Here is a 15720-nt window from a genome sequence, read left to right on the forward strand (position 1 = left end):
CTGTTGACTTGACTCGACAGCGATCATGTTACACCACCCAACTTAGTTCCTCTTTCTTCAGCAGCCCCCTTCTTTCTTCTGCCTAGATTCCTTTGGGCCAGTACACAGAGCAGCACTTCACTGAGGGGCAGGCTGTGGAGCTGATTGATAGGTTCAGAACAGAGCTGAAGGAGATCGAGAGCCACATCTGGAGTCAGAATAAAGGACTGGAGTTGCAGTACCTTTTCCTCCTGCCCAGCCGCATAGAAAACAGCATCACTATATAGAAATACTAATAGACTACTCCATGCAAGATCTGTTTTTATTTTAACATTAAATTATTTTTTCTATTGATCATTGTTGAAATGGTCTACTAGTAAATTTTCTCTGCCGAACGTGGTTTGTTTTGCTGGTAGGTGGTGGGGGTGATGGTAGCTTGCCAAGAGCTTCAGCCATCATTGGTTTTTGTTTTACAAGAGGTTAGAGGGTGTATTACCCTCTGAGCAGCACTACTTCCTCATCCTCTCATGATCGACTGAGGGCAGATTGGATGCTAAAGTGACTTGCTGATCAGAAAGTGACGAGATGGGCTGGTTGGGCTGGGGCTAACTGGTTAGCGTGCTAGAAATAGCAGCAAAACAAGAGTTAACATTGGCATTGTTTTCCAACACTGGAAACAGCTCTTGGCGAGTAATTACATAAAGTTTGATCCCGAATTCACAATGTTTCTTCTAGACTTAACAGATGTTAATGCTAACATTAGCTATGTAGCAATAGCAAACCTACACCTAGCCCTTTAAAAAAAATTGTTATTACATTCATTGTGACAAAAAAAATAATATGTTATATCAAACTATACTTGTATTGTTTTTTTAAGTGCAATCTTTATTTTATTATATAGCTAATATTTTCATTTTCACACGAAAACATTACAGCCTGCAAGCATCTACACATCTCACACTGAAACACTCAAAGCTGTCCATGTTTCCCAACTGATGACTGAACAGTGGCTGGGAGTATGTCTAAGATAGGGACACACACACACACACACACACACACACACACACACACACACACACACACACACACACACACACACACACACACACACACACTCCTCATGAGTTTAATAGGCAATCCAAACTGTGCCGTTGGAAAAGCACACACTCAAAAATCTGCAACATACATACAGGATCATGGTCAATAGTTATCTTGTGATCAGTCTATCACATTTTTCTGCCAGAGCTGACAGTTTTTGTGTTTCAAGGCTGTGCCCAGTAGTTCCAGTCATGCATAATGGCAGAGCTGCCTCATTGTCTAGTTCGTGCATGAACAGTCTTTACACCTTCTTGAGATTCCTTTAAATTCTTCCATCAATTTATTAAGCTTGTTGCAAATATATGCAAACATTTGTTCATCAAATAATTTGGTATAACAATCTTTGTATGATTTTACATATCTCTGCACTACATACCCCACCATTGTCAGCAGTTTTAGGTTGGGCATCAGCATCATGGGGAAGATTGTGAGGAAGAACTGTGACCAAATCTACCTGCAACTTACATATACATGCCAGCTCGAACAGAGGTGTTCTGGAAGTATATGGCAAGGAGGTTCAGTGAGCGATGGAACTTCCCTAATTGCCTTGGAGCTCTGGATGGGATGCATGTCAGAATTGAGGCCCCTGCAAACACTGTTTCCCTTTATTTATATCATAAAAGTACCTTTTTGTACTGTTCTCCTCCTAGCATTAGTGGATGCGGATTATCGTTTCTTTGCCATATATGTGGGGAGTTATGTTGGGAATAGCAATGAAGGCATATTCGCAGATTTTGCACTGGGCCCCCCATCATGGAACACTGGATGTTTCACCCCATTTGGAACTCCCGTCTGCACCTGAATTGGGGAAGGTCAATCTTGTTATCGTGGCAGACGAGGCCTTTCCCATGAAGCTGTATCTTCTCCGACTCTTGTGTCGCATATCAAAAAATGTTTTCAGAATTCTGAACAAACGTTTCAGGGTTTATGAAAGGCCACTGGAGGTGAGCCCTGACCTGGCGGACAGCATCGTCAAAGCAACATGCAAATTATGCAACCACCTAAATATCCAAAGTAAATAAACAACAACAAAAAAAATGCTTTCATATAGTGAAATAAAAAATATAGACATAAAATGAGTAGAGAGAGAGAAAGAGAGAGAGAGAGAGAGTGTTTGTGTGTATGTGTGTTACAGACCCCAAACTGACTATGTAATGTTTCCTCTATTTCCTCTATTGTGATGATCAGCTTATTATTTTAAACTTGATGCAACCCTATTTTATGGCCTTGTAGTGTGATGAAAGATATGATGGGAGTTTAAGAGCAGATTATCAGTTATCATTATCATTATCAGTGAAAGGTTTCTGCATGTAATTATTTGTGTAATCTGATTTTGGATTTATTTTTTGTACAGTGTATATTTTGGGTTAGCTGAGATTCAGCGTAAGAGGTGAGGCTTACAGAAACGTGTATGTATGATAGGAAAGCCTTAGTAGGCTATGATAGAAAAATTAGCATTTTAAGCATTTATACTCTGTCTAGGAAAGGTGACAATGTCCTAACAGGCAAAGTCCTTTATGATTATGAGCTGTAATTTGTCGTGATGTAGCTGATGGCAGCATGAACCATGTGGTCGCCTGGATTTGGAGGAAAATTACCAGACTTTGTTTGCTATATTGCTGATGATTTCCTAATCCTGAATGTTTAAAACAAGTGTATTGTATTAAGTGATTTGTTGATTTTTTTATTTAGGTTATGTTATTTTAATTCTGAAATAACAAGCTTAAAAAGTATTGTGTTTCTGTTAAAGTTTGGACCGTTTGTTGGCCTTGGTCTGGCGCTCAATCTCAGGCTTATTTGGACTTTTGACCTTAACTTGTATGATTTCAGTCTTAGACGAATGTAGTTTTGACAGTATTGCCTGTATTTATTTGCATTAGGGCTGAGCATTAAATTATTCATTATATATATAATATTATTATAATATTGCATTGCATATTACAAGGCTTACTTCCTATTGCCAGAAGGTGGCGCTTTTACTATGGTTCAATATTGTCCTGCAGATATCTTCAGGGTGGAACTCTTATTAAAAATGTGAAAATTGGGGAAGATCTGATGATGAGGATTCAAGTTACAACAGTTTCTGTTTTCATGTCAAAAATCGAAATTTGCTGCACCTCCAGGGAAACGCCATTCAAAGAAAACTCAATTTTCACCATAAAGCATCATCAAAGAATTAAAGAGTTTCTGACCCTTTTTGAGGTGGATCTGGTCAACCTGCTAGGAGTAGTACATCAAAGAATAAAACACGTAATTTCCCGTTGCCAGTAGATGGTGCTATGAGTGCAACTGAAAGTTGCGCGAGAGCTACTTTGTTGAAATTTTGTAGGGAAAAACCCATAAAATATGTATATTTTCAACATGTTTGACTTTTGTGCAAAGTTTCATGAGATTTCAAGCACCTTTAGCCCCTTAAAAATGCGATTCATTTTGGGTAATAATAATAATAATAGTTAAAGCTGCAAGCAGCATTGATCGGGCCCTTGCACCATCGTGCACATTGGGGGAGCTAGCAGGATGCAATTAAGCAACACAAAGGTCTTAAGATTGGATCAACCACATATGATTTCAATCTGCGTGGCAGTGGACATGACGTATTGCACATTTTGTGTTAATTTATGTGTCCAGAATGTGGTGCTAGAGAACATGCACCAAACATGTTGATGTTTATCAATTGTACTTTACTGTAGATAAAATGATGATCGTCACACAAGGATTACTTCCTGTTGCCAGTGAGTGGTACTATTACTATGATTCAATTTTGGCTGTAGATGTCTTTAGGCCGGGACTCTTATCAAACATGAAGTTTGGGAAAGATCTGATGACGTGGATTTGAGTTACAACAGTTTCTGTATTTATGACAAAACATCAAAATTCGCCACACTGGCAGGGGAACAGTGTTCAATGAAAACTCACAATCTTCACAATAAAGCATCATCAAGGTCTTAAGGCTTTTTTGACCAAATTTGAGGTGGATGCGGTAAACCCGCTACGAGAAGTAATATAAAACATATAATTTCCTGGTACTAGTAGGTGGCGCTATGACTGTAACTCAATATTTGCATGTAGAAATCTTCAGGCTGGGAATCAAACATCTGAAGTTTGGGGCAGGTTGGACCATTGTACAGTCTAGTTACAAAACACTTCCTTTTTCCTGGTGAAGCATGAAAATTCAACGCCATGGACACACCTCTGCAGAAAAACTCGAAAGCTTCGCAATTTAGCATTATGCAGGTCTTTAGATTGTACTGACTACATTTGAAGTCGATCGGATCAATTCTCTAGAAGGAGTTTGTTCAAGTATGACCCCTGAAAAAAAAAAAAAAAAACACATTAAAATTTCACATTAAAATTCACAACTTCCTGTGGGTCTTAGCGTATGGCTCCAAGAGGCCTTTTTAAAGACTTGCCATGATACACAAGCCTAACTAATTTGGCACATGTAAGTGAAAGCAAAAGGTGGGGGCTTTTGTTTTGAAATCTATGGGGGGGGCGCTACTTTGTACACCTTGCCACACCCACTCCCAAGACCCAAATCAGGTATCTATCTTTACCAAGTCTGATGTGTTTGCCAATTTCATGAGTTTTCAAGCATCCAAAGCACCTAATTTTTGCATTTAAAGACAGCAAACAATAATAAAAATAATTAATATAATAATAACAATCCTTAGGATTACAATAGGGCCTTCACACCACTCGGTCCTTGGGCCCTAATAAACATAGCAGTTTCAACAGGGTCCTTGTAATGGTCGGTACTCGGGCCAAATAATAATCTTTACAAAAACAATAGGTTCCTGGCACCTTCGGAGTTATTACTATTACAATAATATGAATAATTTAGTTAACTAACTAATTGGGAACATTTTTAATTAATAAAATTAAGCTTTTACTTTCCCAGCTCTCTCTTTTCTTGATTGAGCTAAACTCACTGTTTAATTCTCTTGGTCTTATAAACAATAAAAAAGAGCAAAAGGTTTTTAAAATATTGCAGAAATATATTTGAGGAAACCCTGGAGGTTAAATCAGATGCCTTTCTTATACTTTATTTAACTTTTGACTTATCTTAATTGTATTTGTTTTTCTTTTCATTGATTTATTTTTTTTTTACCCCTTATTTTATAAATATTCTTTTCTCAATGTTATCAGCACTCCTATATTGTGTTGTGACCTTCTGTACTTGCTTTGTGCCTGACATGCTATGTACTGTTTTTTGCTTGTTAAATTTGTTGAATAAAAAACTGTAAATGTTTGGTAGAATAAGCGATGTCACTGTGAGCTACAATAGAACTGTAGTGATGTACAGTAACTGAGATCTACATTAGAGCACTAATGATGTCTCAGAGTTAGAGAAGAACTTTAGCGATGTTACTGAGTACTACAGTAGAAGTTTAATGAAGTAATTCAGATTTATTAGTAGTTATTAGTGCAATCACTAGTGATTGATAGTGATAACTACAATAGAGCAACAGTGATGTTATTAAGAGCTGTGAAGATGCTACTAATGCTGCTATGGTAGTGATGTCAAGGGGAGCTATAGTAAAGCTGGTGTGAAAATCCTGGACCTTGGAAAACCACAACACAAACTGTACAGAACAAATATATAAAGCGTACTCCTTCTTTTCCCCATAATTGTAAGTCACCATGACTTGATTCCCAATCAAACCATTCTTTATATGAACTTAAAATTAAGTTTCTACACCCAAATAAAAATCATTCCATGGTGTTAGCAACTTTTTTTCTGAAGCAGAAAATAGAAATACAAGTGTTGATTCTTATTAACAGAACAGCTCACCTGCAGCTGGTACGACTGCTTAAGGACACGGAGCACTAGGCTCATATTGGACACTTGAGTGTCCAATATATACCATCAACTATACCTACCACTTATAAAATATACCTCGACCAGTACTGGATTTCTGAAGACAATACTGGTATCCATAGTTGACAGTTTTAAAGAAAACAATAACAATATAACAGCTGATTTCTTTTTTAAACAAAAACACATACCACGAACAATCAATCTTGATACAGATCCCATATACTGAGCAGGACATTTAACAGTGTAAAAATCTACTTGTCGGTGCTCTCTGGTGGAAAAACTATGTCTGTGGCACAGTTTCTAAATGACCTTAAACCTAGGTCGGCATTTCTATACTGCAATTTCCATATACAGTACTTATCAAGACTTGGTGCAGCTGTACAGGCAGAGATTTTGAGTGAAGTGTGACAATAAAACCCTTACTCTTGGTGGATGTCTTCATCTTTCACAGGTACATCTTCAATCAGCAAGGCTGAAGGAAAATTCCCCAGCATTGCCTGAGAGAGAAGAGGCAGTTAAACCATGGGTCCTACAGTCAACATGGCAGGGTTAATGGGTTTTGCTATGTTAACTCCAACTGTAGATTTAATTGAAAGTTAAGATACTGAACTAAGATTCAATTAAATCAATATTTTTGTAAAATTGGTAATCATGTTTTAGGCTAGACATATGAACACCAGATATGATTAAATATTGTGAAAACAAAAGGAGTCTTCTTCAACAAATTTATTTATTTAAACTAATTTCATGTCAAATATTGGTTCACAGTAAGTTCTCATAATATGGTTTACAAAGATGTGAGCCTTGTGTACCAAATAATATCAAAACCATTTCATTGCAACTATAGTTTTGAGCCATTTTCTTAAAAACACAAAGTCAGTTTCTTTAAAAAATAGCAGTCTATTGACATAAACAAGTCTTATCAGAAAACATTAATTTAGTGAATGCAGAATGTTATTTTCTTTTTGTTGTTTTTCCTCATTTTAAAATTCTGAATCTGAGTACAAAAACCAATTCAAATTTTTCCTTGATACTTGTCCATATACAAAATGTAATATTTCATAGCACTAAATTGATCTTATGAAACTGGCATTTTTAAAGTAAAATTTATCTACAATATAAAATCAGTATAGTATATAATTTTATACTGGCAAGAATCCAAGGAGTAACCTTCAAAATAAGTCCAAATAAAATATAAGTAAAACAAAACACTTAAATAAAAAAAATGTAATAAAATGAGAAAAAAATGTTGTTTTTATTTTAAAACCTGAAGTGTTTGGAATAACTTTTAAAAAAAATCTACATTAATGTAAATGGAATTTAGAAAACCAAGTATATCGCTTTTTTGTTGGCAAAAAACACGATACTGAAATCCAGGAATTACATTTTTGGCGGGCTGCCATAAGCCTTTGATTGAAATCACAGGTGTAAAAGATGCTCTTTAGTTTCAACGTCGTTACAAACTGTACATTGACAGGTTAGGGTCATTTGGTGAAAACGAATGCATTCTGACTCAACAGCCCTGCAATAATTCAGTTTTAGCTAAAAACTGCTTTAGGGAGGTGTTGATTCATCTTTATGGTGTCTGTGTTCCTGCTGAATCGTATTATAGTATTTTGTATACTCCATTTACATCAGTGAGAGCTGAAATAAAACTCATAAACTCTTTACAAGAATCCTTGTTGTCTTCTTCGGACACGATTTACGTAGGGTTGGGTCATAGTATATCTGGACTAGTCTATCAAAAACGAAGGTATGATTACCGAGAATTTAAAAAAAAAAGGAAATGACAGCAAAGAGTCACACACACCAACATTATAGCCCCCCACGTGTTCTATACAATCCCACACGCGGCGCATTAAGGCCCACAAATCAGTCCACGCATTATTAACGTTCTATAAGGAAAGAATATGAGATAACTCGAGCTGTTCTGAGTTGACTGTTAACTGTTCAAACTTCTGTCACTTTTCAGTCAGGTGACTGGGATTGAGTACCGGAAGTTTCCGGGATGTTAAAAGAGTTACTTTAAGTTTAGAAAAAGTTAGATTACTGATTTAAATATCAAATATAAAACCAAGAATTTTATTTAAATATTAATACTTTTATATATTTTATTCAATGTAAATCAAACACAAATACGTATTTTAGGATGAAAATGTTTCCATTACACTATTGTAATAACAGTGTATCATTTTTGAGAAGTTTTAGCAAAACATTTAATATAAATTGTTTTCATGTAGACATGATAAAAATCATGTGACCTTGGTGTCTTGAATCACATGACTTTCCTTTCAATGGCCGTGCTCAACGTGATACTACGTTGCGTTCCTGTCCTGTCGGAAATACAAAAGTCTTCAGCCCACACAGACAACAAAACGGAAAATGATACAATTGTTTCTTTAGTTGCTGTTGCTCAGCTCTGTCTGGTGTCTTTAAATGTGTAGGTTTAAAACGCATTGTTGTTGTCATGTGTTTAAGTTGTAAGTAAGTTTAAAAGATCAGGGTCTCAAAGGTGCATCTCCTGGAGAAGGCCAAAGGTTCCCTTCTTTCTGGTGTAACGTAATTACAATGGTGCATTAAGTCTGGTTCATATTATGCTGTAAAAACATGTATTACCAGGAAGTTGCCCTTGAACTGCTGACAAAGTGGTAAATGACAGTGGTGAAATTCAGCAAGTTCCATGCAACAAGTCTAGAAAATGTGACATTTCACTTCAGATGCATACACAATGCAGTTTGCTTCAAATATGCCAGATTTAACCAAGCCACATTTGTCTGATTTCAGATGAAATAATCCAGGCAGGTTGATTGATTGTAAAAAAAAAAAAAAAATAGCCCATATGAAGTACAGAATCCCTCCAGCAGAGTTCCACACACTTGGAGAATTTATGACATGGACCACACAGCTGTTCTGGAGACTCATGGTGGAACAACATAGAAACCGATACCAGTGTACTTTATGTTTTGTGCTTCATCTAACATAAAATAGCTTACTTGACAAGCCCATGCAGGCCTGGATGAATACAACCCATCTTTATGTTCTATCTGTCTATCTGGGTTACACGAGATTGATTATGCAGCAACCATTTTTTAATACTGTCTAAAGGTGTATAGCATTTTTGACCAAAAAAGTTCCAGGAATGATGGAAACAGAAGACATACACACAGGAACTAAACTTGAAACTATAAATAACTGTTTTTGTTTCCATTGCATCTAAGGAACTGTGATTATCTAACAAATTAGATCATAATTTTAGAAAAGTAATTTTGACAAGGAAACAATGCAAAATCATCCTGTTCTTTTTTCTGTTGTGTCATTTTTGATTTGCATGTATTGAATAAATATAAAGGAGACTGAAAACTCCAGTGAACCTGTCTTCATATTGGATAAAGAAAAAGTCTCTCGGTACAATATGAGAAGGTTGAAACCCAAACTGATTTCTAGCTGGTGCTATTCTATATTATCAAGAAGCTGTATAGTTTGATTTAAACTTGTCATATCAATAAAAATCTTTTTCAGTAAGTTTTAAGTTTTTAAGTTTTTTGGATTTCCCAGCCTGAAAAACCTGAAAAGACAGAGCTCTTCACCACCATCATCAAAACAAGAAAAGCATTGTAGAACCTATGCCAAGGCGCATGGAAGCTGCTGTGGCAGCTTGTGGCGGCCCAACACCGTTATGTTCGTTTTTCCTTTGATTTGTCACCCGTCTGTACAGGTGTGTTTTTTTATTTTTGATTTGAAACATATAGTCTACTATATAACACAGTATGGCCATAAAATATTGGTAGTGCTCTGTTTTTATTTTGCTTGCTTTTGCTTAGTGGAGAGCACTCATGGTTTACATATCAGTACTTTTACGTTGTTTCATATATTGTTGTTTCCAATTTCCCATATCTTAATGTTTTATTCCATGAAGGCATAGTCGAAGACAAATGTATCATAATAAAGTTATTGGGCAATAAAGTTATTTACATTGTAGTATAATATAACAGATTAAATTATCTCAGATTTTTTTTTCACGCATATGTAAAATGTAAAACTTGAATGACTGCTATAATTTCTGCCAACCACCAGATGTCACTATGCTGCGTAAGGAGTTGAAAGCCCTGAAATTTCAAATGTTTTGGGGGCACAAACTCCAAATAATTAGATAAATAAATAAATTAAATTAAATTAAAAAATCCCAAAGTTTTTTTTTAAACCTATAAGATTACCGATTTAAAATTCTTGAATGTACGTCTTTCCCTCACACCCACATCCCTCTCCATAAATATAAATTTACTTCTACTGAATGCAAACATCCCCCTGCATTATCCGTATAACCAAATTAATTTTTGTAATGTTATGCTTTAATTATGACTACGTTTCCTTTTTTCTTATACATGTATACATTTTTCTCTCTGTAGTTTTATTGTGCAGTTGCTTTCAATAAATACTTAAAAAGAGAAAGCCCAAAGCCCACGACTACGTTCTACTGTAATATGAACGTAAATGTATCAAGCATAGGGCACGATAAAATCTATTCCTGAACAAGGAGATTACGAGGAGACTTTGAAAGCAGCAGCAACCTTCTAGTTATATTCAGTGGGCGACGTGACCTGTTTCTCTCCAGTGGTGATGTAATTTAATCGTAGATAAAACTTTTGTCGCACTATGCGCCTATCTGTTCAAATGCTGGACTCTTCCAGGTACCGAGACTAAAAGCGACGGAGCAGTCAATTTCTAGCTGTTCCTGTACATCAGGAGGAGCACCAAATGCTACTTAGCTACACTGTTAGCATCTTAGCAGCTGCTCCCTTAACTTGAAGGCATCATTGAGTCCTACTCATAGAGTATATACTGCGTGATAGCACAGAGAACAGCAAAATGACCTCAGCTTCCACTAAAGTAAGTTATTTTTACATATCAACCACTGAGATGTAGTCTGTCGCAGTAGAAATAAGTTGCCCCAGTCTGAATACTATCCTGTTATTTGTACACAAACGCTCGAGCCCCTGAAAATGCTTCCCGATGCTGCTCGCGAGACCTATGCAGAATATCTGTAATTTTAAGATTACGTCAGTATTAAGGGATGGATTCAGGAAATTCAGAGAATTCTTGAAATTCTTCGCAGACACTGTTACATATTTTACTGAACAACTTGGATATTGCAGTTGGCCATGCAGTGTTAATTAATATTTATTAATTAATTCTCAAATCTGATCTTTTTTTTTGCAGTCATAAGTACCATAAAACGTACTCATACACTATATGCAAAAAGGTATATGGACACCCCTTCCCACATGTTTTTCCTGGTTTAGTCTTGACCCCTTCATTCTGATGAAGAGAAACCTTAATGCTCTGGCATACAATATTTTAGACAATGTTGAGCTTCCAGCTCTGACAGTAGTTCGTATTTGGTCCTTTCCTGTTTCAACATGAAAGTGCCTCTGTGCACAAAGCCAGCTCAGTAAAGAAATGGCTTTCCCATTGGAAGAACTTGATTGGCCTGCACAGAGCCCTGACTGCAACCCTAACCGACACTTTTGGGATCACCTGGATCACCAACTGTGAGCCAGGCCATATCGCCCAACATCACTTTTGGACCTCACTAATGCTCTTATGTCTGGGTGACAATCCCTGTAGTCAGGTTCCAACATCTGGTGAAAAGCCTGAAACCATAAGACTAGGGGCTGTTGTAGGACATTAATGTCCATGTTGTCAGTATTACAGGTTCAGTTGTCACATGTGGATTGTTAAAGTGTCTTACATATTATTATAATATTGTCGACATTTCGGTCATGTAGTGCATCTCTCACACTAACTATTTATATTATATGAAAACATGTACAATGAGTACATGTATTCATGTCCACCCCCTGTTGAATGATACACCATCTGTTGCTGAGACCATTTTTAATCCCTGTGTGTGCGTGTGCGTGTCTATGTGTGATAGGTAGGGGAGATCTTCTCTGCAGCTGGAGCTGCCTTCACCAAACTAGGAGAGCTCACCATGCAGCTTCATCCAGTGACAGACTCCAGTCCTGCAGGGTAACACACACACACACACACAAACACAAACACAAATACAAATACTTATATACATTACTGGCGAATGACCATTTGAACAGAAGGTTTGCAGGTGTGGTGATGAAGTAGATGACGTCTGCTTTGGCGGCTGCAGTCAGGGGACCTGGCACAAAGCTCCCGTCAACATAAGACAGTTTCCAGCCGCATCACCGGGATATAGAGAAAATCACAAACATTTAGCAGTAATACAGAGATTCAAAACATTAATAAATACTCAAAATATCCTCACTATTTATTAATTGATTCAGCCCTTATATATACAGGGTGCTCCAAAGAGAGCAATTCACTGCATAGTCACCTTGTGTACACAGGAATCCAACAAAAATCCAACAGTAAGACAAATATTAAACTTACAAGACTCCAAATAAAGGCTATGGATTAAATTGAGAAGGGGTAAAAAAGGGAAACCAACATAGAACCAGCGCTAAGTAAAATCTAAACAAAAAATATGGGATAAAAGCCAGGTTAACTTTAAAGTTCTACAACTCTCTAATGTCTACCCATTGAAGGTATAGGAATGGCCAATGGTCCAAATTTTTAAATTGGCCAGAGGAATCAGGTGATGGGGGGGGGCGCTCACCAATTAGTGAGTCATCCAAGGCAATACATATTGAATTTGGTCTTTTTTGCATTTACTGCCAGATTAAGATCAGATAGAGCTTGTTTTAAGGCCTGAAAATTGGCTTGTAGATTGGATATTGCCACCCAGCAAAGATAAGTCTGTGAGTGTGTGCAGACTAGTTTAGCACAAAGACTGAAAGATTCAGTCAGTCAAAATCTTGACAAATGTACAAAGAACCCTAACCTAAATAAAATAAAATAAAGTCAGTTTAGTTCCCATCTTCCCTCTAGTGGTCAGATGAAGAGCACAGTGAAGAGGAAGCTGTATGAAGACGGAGCTCTGCCCGCCTCCTCTGACGGGCCTAAGAAGGTCATGAAGAAAGCTACTGTTACTGTGGCAATGGCAACACAGGGAACTCCAACCATCATCTCTGTGCCCACAGCTCAGGTTGATGTGCCGTCAGGACTACAGGGTACCCCCTCCAACCAGCCTCCCCTGAAGAAACAGAAGACTGCAGGTGAGTCCAGCAGCACTACATGAAAATATTTGTATGTGAATATTCCAATCACTTCTTCATCAAACCTGATGAAGAAGTGATTGATCTTTGTGTCCATCCTATAATAAAAAAAAACATGTATTGAATAAATATCCCTTTTTTTATATTACTGCCCCACTGTGTATTGACATAATTTGTAAGTTTTGATTATTGAGAAAAGAGGTATGCACATACCTATTAGGGAAAAAATGTAGTAGAATCCACACACTATTTCTTTTACTCCCATAATGATTTTTATTAACCGATGTTGTGCAATGTTTTGATCAGTAATTGAGCTCCATCACGCACAATTTCCACAATCATCACATTTACATATCTCAAAATTATGATAATAATAACATGCTTCAACTTGTTTAACTGCTAGCATGTACTGTGGCTCAGCTTTGTAAAATGTAAGATACTATATTTGAACTTAAATGGTATTTGATGTTTGTGTGTGTTGTAGATGTAACCCTCAGTGCTCTGAATGACTCAGATGTCAACAGTGACCTTGTGGACATTGAAGGACTGGGTGAGGGATCCAACTCCAAAAAACTCAACAACTTTGATCAAGGTAAAGTTCCTGAACAACTACACAATAGGGTTGATTTTTATGAGGAATTGGGAGTAGGGATGGGTATGGAACAACAAGAATGTATTTGCTACCAACCAAAATGCAATGAATATTGAAAACTGTCATGTATTGAATGTTGGCATCAAATGTCATAATCTCCTTGATTTATTGTGTGATTAATTTCTGATTTTAAAGTTCTTGTACAGCTGCTTGAGAACATTTAGCGTTTGAGAACTTTGCCTTCTTTTAGTCAATGAAAAAAAAGGGTGTGGTAGAAAAAAACAGAAAAAACGTTATCAAAGGTTTCAAAAAAAGTATGGTGTATGTACTGTAACACAGTTGCCCACAGCTAGTCAGCACTTGTATTAAAAAATGTCAAAGGACACTCACCCCTAACCTATCAGATGACAATTGTCCATATTTACTGTGATGTTGGGCAAAAGTGTAGCGCTGTCAAAAGCAGCATTGTTAAAAATGGCATCTTTGGCTTAAAGTCCTTGTTTGTGGACTTATGTAGTAATGGAATTTTTCAAATTATTCTGATGCATACCGTTTTTCAACAGACATAATCTGTGCATGTCTATGCATGTTAATATTTGCTGTAACATACAGTATAATCTATTTACACATCAGTGCTCACTTTATCACTAAATTTTTCTTGTCAACTAATTTCATGTGCAGAGCCAAACCAATAATGAATGCAACTTAAGTATTGTGTGTCTGTCCAAAGTCTGATATATCTAATTCCTCTGTGCCGTAGAGCTCAATTGTTGTCCAAAATCTATTAAAAACATATCGGTGAGCCACACTGCTGCACGGGCCGGACATGTTCCTTCATTACCATGAACACACACACACTAGTTTATTTTGATTCAGTCCCACACACTGATGCCCCAAATACTCACTAGACCACCAAATGTGGATTAATTTGCCACTGAAAATATACCCCAACAAATGCACTATTTCCTCCCGTTAATGATTGTTAAAAACTGCAGTGGATATGTTTTAGGAAATTAGTCTTGTTTAAAAAAGAGCTATATATTTGTGAGATGTTTTCAAAGATTTATGTCTTCAATAGGAACCAATGGGCTTGGGGCCAAGAGCCTCCGAGTAGGGAAGTCAGAAAGTACTGAAAAATGGACTAAAACATTGTTAGTTTTGGTCTTTGCATTGGATTTTTGGACAGTAATAAAAGTACAGAATAAATTGACTCACCTTTAATGGAGCTGTACAATTTTTTTGTGTGTGTGTGTGTGTGTGTCTCCATAGATAACCTCAACCTTGACTCCAGCCTTATCATGAATCCCAGTGACCTTCCTCTGCTCTCCCGTTGACCTTTAACTTCCTGTGAATTTTATACAAATGATGGACAAAACTATGAAAATAAGTTGTCATAAAATAGACTTATCTTTTTTTTCATTTGATTCTGACTACCCACATTAGAGTAAATATAGCAGTATTGAACATTGTGTTGGGTCATGCAGGACTCTTATCGAAGTGGTCGCACTATTGTGAGACTTGTTTACACTCTAAGAAATGTGTTTGGATCATTTTTACTCCAAGACATTGTTATTTTATACCATTTCCTCTCCTCATCTTTGACTTTTGCTTTGTAGTAACATCCTAAAAAGTCCTAAAATTTAAAAGACAAGTCTTTATGCAGTGAAGTTCTAAGATTCATACTTTCAGATGCGGGGAAAACAAAAGTTTTAGAACACCCCAATTTTTCCAGTTTTTATTGAAATTTAATGGTTCAAGTCAAGGGAATAACCTAAAATGGTACAAAGGTATGTGGTGAACGGCCCAGAGTAAAAAAAAAAAAAAGTTCAAGTCACCAAAAATTGAGAAAATATGCAAATTTTATAGAAAACCGGCCTTTTACAGGGATTAAGAAATTGGTCATTTTACAGATTTCCTGCAGCAATGGAAGTAAATTAAAGCCTTGAAAGGTAATTCAAACAATTCCTACAGATGCCCCAACTTTTGTTAATTACTTACAAACCCTCTTTATGTACAAAGGCAGTGTTGGAACAAACTGTTACTACACCCTCTGATGCATTATTAGGACAATACTGTACTGCATG

At 36.6% G+C, this 15720-nt stretch overlaps 2 protein-coding genes across 8 annotated transcripts in view; both read left to right on the forward strand.

The window, feature by feature from the left end:
• alox12 (arachidonate 12-lipoxygenase) overlaps window positions 1–789 on the forward strand; it is a 31118-nt gene extending 30329 nt beyond the window's left edge. For all 6 annotated transcript variants that reach the window (XM_040141065.1, XM_040141068.1, XM_040141064.1 and 3 more), the window contains one exon: window positions 87–789. In XM_040141065.1, coding sequence (XP_039996999.1) covers window positions 87–266 — 180 coding nt within the window. In that variant the 3' untranslated portion in view covers window positions 267–789. The remainder of the gene's footprint in view (window positions 1–86) is intronic.
• A 9662-nt stretch (window positions 790–10451) lies between these two features.
• zgc:92664 (uncharacterized protein LOC436695 homolog) lies at window positions 10452–15497 on the forward strand. Of its 2 annotated transcripts, none has more exons than XM_040140306.1 (5): window positions 10452–10783; window positions 11832–11926; window positions 12800–13044; window positions 13529–13636; window positions 14906–15497. In XM_040140306.1, the coding sequence occupies exons 1-5, from the start codon at window positions 10763–10765 to the stop codon at window positions 14968–14970; spliced, it is 534 nt and encodes a 177-aa protein (XP_039996240.1). In that variant the 5' UTR covers window positions 10452–10762; the 3' UTR covers window positions 14971–15497. The 2 variants fall into 2 exon arrangements, with proteins under 2 accessions (XP_039996240.1, XP_039996241.1); XM_040140307.1 differs by having other exon boundaries at window positions 12818–13044.
• Window positions 15498–15720: the final 223 nt, after the last annotated feature.

Source organism: Xiphias gladius, chromosome 12 (assembly GCF_016859285.1).
Source record: "Xiphias gladius isolate SHS-SW01 ecotype Sanya breed wild chromosome 12, ASM1685928v1, whole genome shotgun sequence".
Taxonomy (NCBI): domain Eukaryota; kingdom Metazoa; phylum Chordata; class Actinopteri; order Istiophoriformes; family Xiphiidae; genus Xiphias; species Xiphias gladius.